The sequence below is a fragment of the Salvelinus fontinalis genome, chromosome 35 (genome assembly GCF_029448725.1).
Source record: "Salvelinus fontinalis isolate EN_2023a chromosome 35, ASM2944872v1, whole genome shotgun sequence".
Lineage (NCBI taxonomy): Eukaryota > Metazoa > Chordata > Actinopteri > Salmoniformes > Salmonidae > Salvelinus > Salvelinus fontinalis.
This window is the reverse complement of record NC_074699.1, coordinates 19314139-19328604: the sequence shown is the minus strand read 5'-3', so window position 1 is coordinate 19328604 and position 14466 is coordinate 19314139. Positions and strand designations below refer to the sequence as shown.

The 14466-nt window shown below is 41.5% G+C and overlaps 1 protein-coding gene across 1 annotated transcript in view; it reads left to right on the top strand.

Annotated features, from left to right (window-relative positions):
- LOC129834466 (polypeptide N-acetylgalactosaminyltransferase 18-like) overlaps positions 1–14466 on the top strand; it is an 88035-nt gene that overhangs the window by 69038 nt on the left and 4531 nt on the right. Inside the window, exons 8-10 of the mRNA XM_055899473.1 lie at positions 1610–1747; positions 3802–3897; positions 13820–13984. Of these exons, the coding sequence (XP_055755448.1) occupies positions 1610–1747; positions 3802–3897; positions 13820–13984 (399 nt within the window). The remainder of the gene's footprint in view (positions 1–1609; positions 1748–3801; positions 3898–13819; positions 13985–14466) is intronic.

The window sequence follows — 14466 nt, the reverse complement described above, 5'->3', positions numbered from 1 at the left end:
CCGTTGGAATCGTCATCACGTAAAGGCATCCAGGGGAAGACGTAAGAAGTGTCCGTATAGTCATAGCAACGACAGTGCCCTTTTAACTGACTTCAGAAAAGTGGCCAACATGTCTCAAATCTGACTCCATGTCAGGGAAATTGCTGTAGAATGGGCTCTGTTCCACTTAGAGACAAAATTTCAACTCCTATAGAAACTATAGACTGTTTTCTATCCAATAATAATAATAATATGCATATTGTACGATCAAGGATTTTGTGGGAAGCCGTTTAAAAAATTAGCCACATTAGCATAAGTAGTCTAAACAGCGCCCCCATCCCCAACAGGTTAAGGACAACAAAGTCAAGGTATTGGAGTGGCCATCACAAAGCCCTGACCTCAATCCTATAGAACATTTGTGGACAGAACTGATAAAGCGTGTGCGAGCAAGGAGGCCTACAAACCTGACTCAGTTACACCAGCTCTGTCAGGAGGAATGGGCCAAAATTCACCCAACTTATTGTGTGAAGCTTGTGGAAGGCTACCCGAAACATTTGACCCAAGTTAAACAATTTAAAAGCAATGCTACCAAATACTAATTGAGTGTATGTAAACTTCTGACCCACTGGGAATGTTATGAAAGAAATAAAAGCTGAAATACTATTATTCTGACATTTCACATTCTTAAAATGAAGTGGTGATCCTAACTGACCTAAGACGGGGCAATTTTACCAGGATTAAATGTCAGGAATTGTGAAAACTGAGTTTAAATGTATTTGGCTAAGGTGTATGTAAACTTCTGACTTCAACTGTATAACATATAGATGTTGTAATACATTAGCAGGGATGCCTAGTGTTTCTTTGAACAAAGGCTGAGTTGATTAGATGCTTAATAGTTTTCCTGTTTGCACTCAATACTCACAATTATGTAAACTCCTTTCAAATAGATGAGCAATTAGATGAGCATCAGCAGGCAAATCTCTAAATTGATATCGAATCACTGAATTCTGCAATTCTACTCAACAAGCTTGGAGGGAAATTTGGTCTCAGGATTAGTCTCGTGAATTTATTTTGTCTGGACGTATTAGAAACCTATTCCATTTCAAGTCACAGCTGTTGCTGTTTTGTCTATTAGACTCTCGTCAGTCCATTTATCGTATCTCAGTAGGCTGCAAGTTGCCTCCATTGCGGTTGATGTTGGATCTATCAGGTCTGCTTCAGCTTTTAAGTTTGTCAGCGAGGCAGCAATTAAGATAATTAGGGTAGAGTGGACAGGAGCGGCAGCTTGCTGCAGAAGGAAGCCTGGGCCAGAGCGTGACTGTGGCAGCGTGAGGACGTGAGTGTAAGGAAATGGCAGATGATGTTAAAGTCAGTCACTTAGTCCTGCGGTTCTTTATACAGGGAACATGAAGGGCTCGCAGGAGTTATGTCACATTGAAACGGACTTAAACTATTCCTCAGTGAGTCTTGCCTCTCTGAAATCAGGGGAAACTGGGAATCTGATTCCTCTTTCCACCTAAGAGCTTGGCACATATGCCCTTTCCTATGCATGATATCTTTATGCATTTGTATCTTTACAGCAATCACGGCCGAACTGTTTCTCTGTGTTTGCATGCATGTGTGTCTGCAGGACTCAGGAATAGACATTGGAGATATCTCTGAGAGGAAGGCCCTGAGGAAGAGGCTCCAGTGTAAGACGTTTCGGTGGTACCTGGTCAACATCTACCCAGAGATGAGGATGTACACAGACACCATTGCATATGGAGTGGTAAGCAACATGCCCTCTGCAAGCATGGAAATGCTATGTCAAGTAAAGCCTCCACAGAATAAACCATGCGGTCCATGCCTGAACAAATAATCATCCATTGAGTTACGATTTGGATGACTGCAGTTAGGAATATATTAATTTCACAGAGAGATGCATTTCTGTGGCAGTTTGGCTCTGAAACACGTGGACATGCCTACCATAGCCTCAGTCTTTGTGTGCACTGCCAGGGTTGGCATGATGTGGGCATGATGTGGAAAAGGTGCTGGAACTCAGACTCTGGGAGAAAACAGAAGCCTCTTTCCATGACATAGACTGACCAGGTGAATCCAGGCAAAAGCTATGATCCCTTATTGATATCACTTGTTAAATCCACTTCAATCAGTGCAGATGACCAGGATGAGACAGGTTAAAGAAGGATTTTTAAGCCTTGAGACAATTGAGACGGATTGTGTATGCGTGCCATTCAGAGGATGAATGGGCAAGACAAAATATTTAAGTGCCTTTGAACGGGGTATGGTAGTAGGTGCCGGGTGCACCGTTTTGTGTCAAGAACTGAAAAGCTGCTGGGTTTTTGACGCTTAATAGTTTCCTGTGTGTATCTTGAATGGTCAACCACCCAAAGGACATCCAGCCAACTTGACACAACTGTGTGAAGCATTGGAATCAACATGGGCCAGCATCCCTGTGGAACGCTTTCGACACCTTGTAGAGTCCATGCCCCGACAAATTGAGGCTGTTCTGAGGGCATAGTATATAAAAGGTTGGCTATTGTGTAGTCTATGCACACACGAACAGAGCATTGTGCACTGTCATGTAAGAAACAGTGAAATGTGTATTCATGAGGGTATACCATTGAGTATGCACATATTGTTGTGCAGGGGTGGGGCTGGTGAGCAGAGCTTGTTTTATGTCACCTCCTCTCACAGAGATCTACCTGTGCGGCCAAATGGAATTCTCAGCAATACTAGACAAATGTTTCTGAATTTGTATTCTGGCCATGAGGGCACGCTGGCAGTATTTATATTAGCAATTCATGTTCAACACAAACAGCTTTATTTCTGTGGCCACAGTGCATCAGTGCAATATGCCTGAATCTACAGTGACACACCCAAAAAGGTGGTCTCATTGGAGTACAGTCTTCATTTTATGGTTGGTTTCCTTCTCTGTATTTCCATTTATTATGAAAGGTAGAAAGATACAGAGAGGAAAATAGGTCAGCCTTATTAAAATTAATTCAAGGAGTAAGCGGGTTCGAAAATAGCATATCCTCATTACACTGCATTTGCTAGGTGCATTTCATGAACTTGTCAATCATTTTTGTCAGAGAATTCGTTATCCAGAATGCAGACTGTGTTCAGCACAGCATTTGAGGTCAAAGGTTATGCTACACACCACACTGACAAGCAGCCCCAGGTTTTATTCACTCATACATGAACCTTGCACGTTATTTTTTTCATTTCATGGAACCTCAGTGAAATTTTTATACGTTGTCTGTTAGACTTTATTCCATCATGTTCAGTCCCTGCCTGGATTTTTAATGATCAGCAGACAGAATGAGACATATCCTGTGCCAGTGGGGAGTTGACAGGCCCAGTCTCTGGCTGTGTCCTTGTAATGTCATATCCGTACCTAATCCTGTCCTCACGGACAGCAAGGCAAACACATCTTAATCCTCCCAGCCACAAATCCCAGTCTCCAGAGTACCTCCACTCTCCTCACACAAACCTGTTGATTAGATCTTTAAAATAAATGCTGCTACAGATTGAAATAACTGTGCAAACGCAAGGCTTCATGTTTGAATTACAAATCCCAATTATGTTCTATGTCATGTTGTTCTGCAAAGAACAGAAAGTGTTCCCTCCATGTGTTGTTTTGAAGTTATACCGGAAACCTGCTCTCTGGTTTGATTGAATAGGACGTTGTGATAGCAGGAATATTTGAATCAATTCAAGGTCTCATTGATTCTCTGTCACACAGCTAACCTCTCACTGAACTAGCCGATTGAGTGACATATCAAATTATGACTCCCTTTTTGTGTGCATTTCCTCCCTCAGCTGAAGAACTCTCTGAAGAGTGACCTGTGTCTCGACCAGGGGCCGGACACCGACAATGTCCCCATCCTGTACCTCTGTCATGGGATGACACCTCAGGTTAGAACCCCCTCGAGCCCTCTTCAGCCCACATCGCTGCTACATCATTTCTGTCTCTGTGTCAAATCTCCCACATGTGTATAGTCCACCTTTTCTTATCTCTCCTTTTGACCCTTTCTTATCTTGCATGAGGCTAATCAGCGAAGTTCAGTCCACAACTCTGCTACAGTATGACTGGTCCCTTTAAAGAGCTATTATTGTATGAAACATGTGTCTGGTCTCTTTTATGGCTTTGGCAGCAGCCGTCATGATCTACCAGCTGACCAGCAGGACTCCACTTATAATTCACCTCACTGCCAAGGGCCCCCATCCACCATGGGCTTTATGTTTCTGAACTTCAGCCTAAGCTGCATTTGTGTTGTATTGACAGAATGCAAAGTGGAATCCATTTGTAGATAGTTTCTACTTCAAAAGTGACAAGTCTTCAGGAAGGAGTAAACTTACAGGAAGCTTCCTCAGAGATTAGACAAAACTTGTCTCTTTCTTCACTTTGTGTTTGTATTTGTTATCATCAGAGAGAGAGAGAGAGCGAGAGAGAGAGAGAGAAAAAAACTGAATCCAGTAGTTTTTATAAAAGGTATACTTTCCCGGTTTCCAGACAGGCATTAGCAGATAATTCCAGGAAGCCACTACAGTGCTGTTGAGATGGAGAGCATCCCCTGACACTGTTTCTATCTGGGTCAGGCTGGCGGGCTGATACAGCCCTATCTCAGCACAACTGCTGCCTCTGCACTATCAGCCTCACCTTCTCTAACAATTTCCATAATGTTTTGAAAACTGAAATACCTTGGACTATGTAAACGTTAAGCCAAAACCGAAATGGAAACTCATATAACTTTCTACAATGGCTACCTAGTTGTATATTTCTCTGCCATAAATATGCACAGCAGTCATTTATTGTTAGAGCTTTGGTTCTATTGTTTCTGAATAGACTTCTCTCAAGTTTGCAGAAGGTGAGATTTTAGCCCTAGGCTTAGGGAGATTTTAGCCCGGGCTTAATCAAGTCTTTACACTTGCACATCCTAAAGTGGGCTAGCACCAACCTTAGCCCAGGCCTAGCTAGCCCTGCTCAGTCATTCAGTGTTAGCATCGACTTTTCGGGGCTAGCCCCAGAAAACACAGTGCCAAAATAACCAGTGTGAAACAGGGTCAAGAACAACGGCTCAAGCTTAGCCCAGGATTAACAAAGGCTAAGCTAGCCCAGGGCCAGTCTAGCATTTGGCTTAGCTAGCCCTGGGCTAAGAACAATGCCTAGAGAGTTTTATGTGATCCTTATCCTGACTAGTATTTGTATTTTGTAAGGATCCCTATAGTCCCAGTCGGTACTCACATAATAATAATAAGGAATATGCCCCTCGACCACATTATTTTCTATTGACCCCAATTGTAAGAGGCAACTTAATCATCGATTTTTATTTTATTTTTATTATTGTTATACAGCAATAACAAAACATGCCGAAAAGCTGCTGCATTGCTCAATGTAAATGTAGCCAGGTCAAAAATCACAACCTATGGTTCGCAATGCTCCCACGTAGGGAAATAGAGCCTGTGAGAAGAGCCCTGTGGATTCAGGCTATTCAGGGTTGGAGAGTGAGAAATGTAATTGGTGTCCAATTAGGCTACACGTAGCTATGTGTGTAAAAAAGCATTTAATCACAGGGAAGACATTTAACTTGTTAAGTACAGTCCACTCACTACTTGTAGCTGTATAGTCTATGTGTTTGTTTTGTTGGTCTTGGCTAGCTTAATGTTTCGGTCATTGGTTGGTAGCTAGCTAGCTAGCTAGCACTAGTGGCTGCTAGCACCGTCATAAAAAGGGACTTGAGGGAAGCCCTATAATATGTTTTTCTAAGTAGTGAGAACACTAGAGAGCAGGCAAAATTGAAAAGTAATCTTTAGACATGTTTTACTTTTCTTAAATGTAGTTTTGTAATTGACTAAAACAGACAACATCAAAACAGTTGTTTGAATAAGGTAAAGTTTTTGCTGTGAGCCAATGGGATCCAAACAAGATTAAGGCAATTACATCACAAAAAAACAATACATCATACAGCACATTATTACACCACTACTCTACCACTACATACCTACAATACAAAATGTATAATACCACAATACAACAAAATTACAGTGTACGTGTGTAGAGTGCGTGTGTTTAGTTTTATCTGTTTTTTAAATCTGATTTTACTACTCGCTTGAGTTACTTGATGTGGAATAGAGTTCCATGTAGTTATGGCTCTATGTAGTACTGTGTGTTTCCCAGAGTCTGTTCTGGACTTGGGGACAGTGAAGAGACCATTGGTTGTATCTCTTGTGGGGTATGTATGGGTGGCTGAGCTATGTGCTAGTTGTTTAAACAGACAGCTCGGTGCTTTCAACATGTCAATACCTCTCACAAAGACTAGTGATGCAGTCAATCTCTACACTACTTTGAGCCAGGAGAGATTGGCATGCATGTTATTGATGTTAGCTCTCCGTGAAAAAGGGCCAGCCGTGCTGCTCTGTTCCGGGCCAACTGTAATTTGCCTATTTCCCTCTTTGTGGAACTTTACTATATGACTGGGCAGTAGTCCAGGTGCGATAAAACTAGGGCCTGTAGGACTTGTTTTGTTGATAGCAATGTCAAGAAAGCAGAGCAGCGCTTTATTACAGACAGACCTCTCCCCATCTTAGCTACCATTGCATCAATATGTTTTGACCATGACAGTTTACAATCCAGGGTTACACCAAGCAGTTTAGTCTCCTCAACTTGCTCAATTTCCACATTATTCATTACAAGATATAGTTGAGGTTAAAGGTTTAGTCAATGATTTGTCCCAAATACAATGCTTTCCGTTTTTGAAATATTTATGACTAGCATATTACTTGCCACCCATTCTAAAACTGTCTGCAGCTCTTTAAGTGTTGCAATGATTTAACTTGCTGTGGTATCTGACATGTATAATGTTCAGTCATCAGCATAAACAGACACACAGGCTTTACTCGGTGCAAGTGGCAGGTCATTAGTGAAAATAGAAAAAGGTAAGTGGCCTAGACAGCTGCCCTGTGGTATTTGCGACTCTACCTGGACTATGTGGAAGAGGCTTTAATTAAAGATGATGTAAAGCCATAACACATACAGTACCAGTCAAAAGTTTGGACACACCTACTCATTCAAGAGTTTTTCTTTATTTATACTATTTTCTACATTGTAGAATAGTAGTGAATAAATCAAAACTATGAAATAACACATATGGAATCATGTAGTAACCAAAAAATTGTTTAACAAATCAAAATAGATTTGAGATTTGAGATTCTTCAAAGTAGCCACCCTTTGCCTTGATGACAGCTTTGCACACTCTTGGCATTCTCTCAACTAGCTTCACCAGGAATGCTTTTCCAACTTTCTTGAAGGAGTTCCCACATATACTGAGCACATGTTGGTTGCTTTTCCTTCTGCGGTCCAACTCATCCCAAACCATCTCAATTGGGTTGCAGTCCGGTGATTGTGGAGGCCAGGTCATCTGATACAGCACTCCATCACTCCTCTTCTTGGTCAAATAGCCCTTACATAGCTTGGAGGTGTGTACAGCTGGTGCTCTCATGCATGCTTCAGTGTTACTTGCCTTGAAGCAAGCATAAAAGGCATTTAGCCCGTCTGGTTGGCTCGAGTCACTGGGCAGCTCGTGACTGGGTTTCCCTTTGTAGTCCGTAATAGTTTGCAAGCCCTGCCACATCCGACGAGCATCAGAGCCGGTTTTAGTAGGATTCAATCTTAGTCCTGTATTGACGCTTTGCCTATTTGACGGTTCGTCTGAGGGCATAGCGTGATTTCTTACAAGTGTACGGATTAGTGTCCCACTCCTTGGAAGCGGCAGCTCTAGCCTTTAGCTCGGTGCGGATATTGCCTGTAATCCATGGCTTCTGGTTGGGATATGTACGTACGGTCACTGTGGGGATGATGTTGTTGATGCACTTATTGATGAAGCTGGTGACTGAGGTGGTATACTCCTCAATGCCATTGGATGAATCCCGGGACATGTTCCAGTCTGTGCTAGCAAAACAGTCCTGTAGTGTAGCATCCGCATCATCTGACCACTTCTGAATTGAACGAGTCACTGGTTCTTCCTGCTTTAGTTTTTGCTTGTAAGCAGGAACCAGGAGGATATAATTATGGTCAGATTTGCCAAATGGAGGGCGGGGGAGAGTTTTGTATGGGTCTCTGTGCGTGGAGTAAAGGTGGTCTAGAGTTTTTTTTTTTCTCTAGTTGCACATGTAGCATGCTGGTAGAAATGAGGTAAAACAGATTTAAGTTTGCCTGCATTAAAGTCCCCGGACACTATTGCTTTTGGCCTTATACAGCTCTTTGAGTGCGGTCTTAGTGCCAGTATCGGTTTGTAGTGGTAAATAGACGGCTACGAAAAATATAGATGCAAACTCTCTTGGTAGATTGTGTGGTCTACAGCTTATCGTGAAGTACCCTACCTAAGGTGCGCAATACCTCGAGACTTGCTTAATATTAAACATTGTGCACCAGCTGTTATCGACAAATCGACACACCACCCCATTCATTTTACCGGACGTAGCTGTTCTGTCCTGCCAATGCACGGAAAACCCAGCCAACTGTATATTATCCGTGTTGTCATTCAGCCACGACTCGGTGAAGCATAAGATATTATAATTTTTAATGTCCCGTTGGTAGGATAGTCTCGGAATAGAGCTCATCCAGTTTATTCTCCAGTGATTGCACGTTGGCCAATAGAACGGATGGTAGAGGTGGATTATCCATTCGCCAATGAATTTTCACAAGGCCCCCCCGATCTCTGCCCCTTGTACCTCTGTCTTTTCTTCATACAAATGACTGGGATTTGGGCCTGGTCTCAGAGAAACAGTGTATCCTTCGCGTCGGACTCATTAAATAAAAAATCTTCGTCCACTTCGAGGTGAGTAATCGCTGTTCTGATATCCTGAAACTCTTTTCTGTAATAAGAGACGGTAGCAATGGTAGCAACATTATGTACAAAATAAGTTTCAAACAATGTGAAAAACACACAAAATAGCACAGTTGGTTAAGAGCCGGTAAAACGGCAGCCATCCCCTCCAACGCCATTCTAAAAGTCTTTCATAATTTGGTAAGTTATGCATGGATGTGTAGGTTCAGAGTTTGTTTTTGGCATGTTATGCATAATTTTGCTAATCTTGACAATTAAAAAATCATTAAAGTTGTTGGCAATATCAGTGGGTTTTTGTGATGATTGAGCCATCTGATTCAATGAATGGTTCGACTTTTTGCCCAAAATTTTATTTAAGGTGCTCCAAAGCTTTTTACTATCATCCTTTGTTTTTGTTTCATGGTACAGTTTCTTCTTCTTTTTGTTTATTTTAGTCACAGGATTTCTCAATTTACAGTATGTTTGCCAATTGGCTGTGCAACCAGCCAGACTTATTTGCCATTCCCTATGTCCCTGTCAACCATACAATTTTTTAATTCCTCATCAATTTATGTGGATTTAGCTGTTTTTACAGTCATTTCTTAATGGATGCATGCTTATTAGTAAATGGAATAAGCAATTTCATAAATTATTAAAGTTCAGTGTCTGGCTGCTCCTCATTTAAAAACCACAGACCAGTAAACATTATTTACATCTTCAACATAGAAATCAGTACAAAACCTCTTGTATGCTTAAACGCTATATTAGGCCCACACTTTGGTTTTCTTTGATATGCCTACTACTGTATGATCACTACGTTCCATTTAGAGCAGATTTCTGTAAATAGCCTGGTAGGTTGACTGATAACCTGAACCAGGTTGTTTTTTTTCTTCAGTGGACAGCTTGATGAAAGTCAATATTTAGGTCACTAAGAATATATAGTATCTTTCTGTTGATATCACACACATCATCAAGCATTTCACACATATTATACAGATACTGACTATTAGCACTTAGTAGTCTACAGAAACTTCCCACAAGAATAGACATTAGGTGAGGCAAGTGAACCTGTAGCCATCTTACTTCAACAGCATTTGACATGAGATTCTCTCTAAGTTTTAAAGGAATATGACTCTAAATATAAACAGCAACACCTCCCCATTGGTATTCCTGTCTCTTCTGTAGATTTTATAGCTATGTATTGCTACCACTGTATCATCAAATAATTATCTAAGTGCGTTTCAGAGATCCAGTATATGAATGTTCTGTTACTAGCAAGGTATTGATTTCATCAACCTTGTTTCTTTGGCTACATACAGTATGGTAAAGTGGGCTATTTTCAACACTTTTCTGTTTTGCGTTATTGTTTTTTATTGCTTTACTGGGAGGCTTATCAGAGGTAGACATGACAGTGATGTTTATTTTTGAGCTGATAGTGCAGGGTGAACTACTCCCAGTGGGCTTCCTACTAGGGCAAACCGTATCAGTGCTAACAGCATAACTCAGGTTCGTGTAGGCGCATGATTACTGCTGACAATAGCTGTCGGATTGACAGAGGCATTCAGGGGAGTTAGAGGAACATAAATTAGGTTACTTACATTATGACTGATAACTCTCCTGGGAAACTGTACATTTGCAGCAGCACGACGACAACTCAGCAACACAATGGTAGGGATTATCTGAGCAGGGCTTGGGTCACCGGTATGTCATTGTCTCAACGCGTTCTTGAAATGGGAGGACAGGGTCCAAGCACCAAAATGATTTAGATGGACTCCATCATTCCTGTAGAGTATCTTCTGTTTGCAAAAGATATCAACGTTATTTATAAAAGTTATGCCAACAGAGCTACAGTAATCTTTTAGCCAGATGTGTCGTAAAGTGGTATAATCCTTGAAAGTGAAGCAAAAAGTTGCATCCACTGTCATCCATCTCCATGGTAAACCATTCACTCTCATTGCACCTGTATTGATGTTTACGCTAGTTTACAAAATAAAACTCTGGAGGAATCTCCTGTGATCTCTTACAAGAAAGAAAGACAGTCGGAGCTGATCTTTCCCAAGATGCCTTGCACACTTTTCTTAACAGATAACTCCAGAGAAAACATACTGTAACATCCAATCTCACATCCCGAGAGCAGGCTAATTTAAGAACTCATTAATGTTAGAAATCTGTTCAAATGTCTCTGTTGAATAGTTGTCGGGTGACAGTGCTGTTACTCCTTTTAGAATCCGTTTTAATTTCACACCACTACTGATGTCGTTTTCTTCCTGCTTTACCTCCTACTGATAGTGAGGGACTGGAGGATAGTTTTCACTTTTTTTATTATATTTAATTTTCCCTTTTTTTAAAAGTATTTTTTTAACAAACTTATACATATGATCATCAACTTACAGACACACACAACAAATGGCTACATCTCATCTATCGAGACCCGCGTGCTCACACCCCCATTCTTAGTGCCTGCATTATTGTTTGCCACTTGGCTTTAAATTGTACCAATTTGTTTTTCTCGGTCACCCATGCTATTTCAATGATAAATCTATTTATTTTTTCCATTGTGTCTATACATTTTTTCAAGATGAGTGATGAGAAAATGATCGTCCAGTAAAGAACCTGAAGGCCCGCACACTGTTTCTGCTCCCAATTCACCGCTTTATGGACTACGTTTCCATCCAAAACTCATCTTCGTCAGGTCAAACAGACTTGAGTGCTTACATCTCAAAATATACACATTTCACCTCACATGACCATCACATGGTGGGTGTGGAAACAATTAAATTCCCTTTTGCGCATAGTCAATCATAATTAATCACAGAAGTACTATACATATGGTCATAAAGTATTATATACATACAAATGGGTCCAAGTTAAAACCTAGGCAACGGTAAAAAAATTAGATTACGTTGGAAACTGTTGGAATACCCGCCCATATGACCATTACATGCGGAACGCGCAGTGGCCATAGGTCACTAATTATATCTATTTCAAAAACAACTTGTGTACCTCTAATCATTTGGTATCAGTAGTTACAAAAATGGAATATATTTACAAAATGACCAAGTTGAGACCAATATGACAGGACAAATCAACGTGACATATTCATGGAATGGTCTGATATCAAACTCTTGGTTTAGACCTTTAGGAGACATGGCCGACAAATAGTGAATCTAATACAATTCTCTTCTTAGTAATAGATGATCAGTATCTCCCCCCTCCTAAGAGTCTTAACATGTTGGATACCAATGTATCTCAGAGAGCAATCCATGAAATCCGTAGCCACGGGGATTCTCTGATCAAGAGTCCTGATATTACTCCTGTGTTATGCTATCCTTGTCTCAAATTTTTGGTGGAACACGTAATGATGCCCTTAATCTTAATGGCCTTGCCCATGATAGGGTGATTGAACATTGTGTGCATTGTTCGTGAAGTTACACTGGGTACATCGGCCACATCTGTAATTACCGTCCGGCACATTGTCTAGGAAGGTGCTACGTGGCACCGGTGGAAGATCAGACGTCACCACCATTTGACTGATGTTGGGGGCGCGTCAAAAGACAACCCGCGGGGGTTCATTAAATGTCTTTTCCATTTGTGAATCAGGCCTCAAGATGTGCCTGTGTTTTTTTATGATATGGTCAAACTGTTTGCCAAGTGGGGAGAATTGAAGGAACACTGAACTCGTTGGTCAGGGGGGGAGGGGTGATTTGGGTGTGAGGATGTCATTCTTGGTCATAATTTTTTTAATGATCCCTTGCATCATGCAGCCATTCCTCTGGGTAACCCTGCTGTCTGCAAAGCTCATCCAGACAGTCGGCTTGTTTGTCATAGTCACTCTGTGTACTACAGATCCTGTGTATGCGAATGTATTGGATGATAGGGATGTGAGCACTCGGTCTGTTTGGTTTGGATCTTCTAAAATCCTTTTTATTTTCTTCCATATCGTTAGTGTTTTTAACTATGAAGTTGTTAATGTTCATAGCTTTATCCTCTGAAAATAGACACGTAAAAATATTCTGGAGATGAGCATGCACATCTTCAATGTGTATCCCATTGTTCCTATTTAGTACATTTAACTATATGTGGCAAGGAAAAGCCTTGGGTGGCGAGTTGATACAGTTCCAAGTCTGGAAGGTTAAAACCACCCTCGGACTTAGGAAGATGTAACACTTTGATTTGTATTTTATGAATTTTATTTGCCCATATAAAGTCCGTTATGACCGAGTATACTTTTTTAAAGAATGTCATCGGTGGGGTAATTAGTATTACCGAAAATAAATACAAAAACATTGGCATCCTTGTCATTCTAAAGAGATTTATTCTACCTGTAAGATTTATGGGATAGTTTAAGGTGACATACACAGTGTATTTATGACAACTGTTTGCGAACGACAATGTAGCAATAAACCCCTCCTAATCTAACCCTATGCTACCTACCACCTTTATCCCCACCCCTATCCAGCTGTGATGTCCTCCCTCCCCTCCAGCTGTTACATTCCCCCGCCTCTCCCAGGCTTCTAGCTACCCAACATGTCTAGCTACCCCACATGTGCAGACAAGCCTCCTCATCCCTCATGCACGGCAATGGAGTCAGAGCACAGATGCAGCTGCCATCTGTAGTACACACCACTACCTCTGCTGCTCCACTCAGTTCAAACAGATGCTTTTACCTTCCAGTGGTGTTTTACGGCCTGTTAGCTAAATATGGGCACTCAAGTGCCCTTGGAAAATACGGGCTGGAAGGACCGCATCAGAGTGCAATTAGAAGTGTTTGGGCTAGCTGGTCGATTTGTATTGAGGAGAGCGCTCCTCTCCATAAACAATAAGCCATTTCCCACACTATGCCATTTCCTGCCCTGTGCTTCAGTTCAGTGAGGGTAGCTGCATGAATAGACATGCCTATGGGTGAAGTAAGTCCTAGTGAAAAGCCTAAAACAAATCAACATTTTGTGAAATGCTTGAATGCCTCCAGCTCTCAGTAGCTTATGTATGTGCTGTCTCTTCTGTCATTCCAGAATGTGTACTACACCAGCACTCAGCAGTTACATGTAGGGGTGCTCAGTCCCACCATCGATGACGATGACAACAAGTGCCTGGTGGATGTGAACAGCCGACCGCGCCTCATCGAGTGTAGCTACGCCACAGCCAAGCGCATGAAGCTCCACTGGCTATTTACTCAGGTAAGGAACCATACAGACCTGACCAACACACTCAGACTGCTCACTGAAAATAGACCAGCAAGCGATAGAAAATGGTAAGTCAATGATCTAAATTAATACTTTGTTGTCAGGGAGTTGGATCATTAGTAAATGTGGCACCAGTGGAGGTAGGTATCTTGGGTACATTTTATGGGGTAATATTGGCGGAAATCAATGGCTCAGTGTGGTTGGATTGGTCTCCATTGAAGGAGTGTCACAGATATAACAGAGTTTTACGGTCCACAGACCTCTCCACATTCCTCCAAGCCATTTAGACGTGAACAGTAAATGCATCATAATGACTCTCTCTGTCTTCATTATTGGACTGGCTCACTGAGCACAGTGGCCTGTAATGAGGGCTACATCAACATGGTCTGAAGAGTGCGTCACCCACTTCACCCAGTTTAGAAGGCGCAATTAAAATCGTTCTGATTATGTGTCATCATAATGTATGCGCTCAAAAT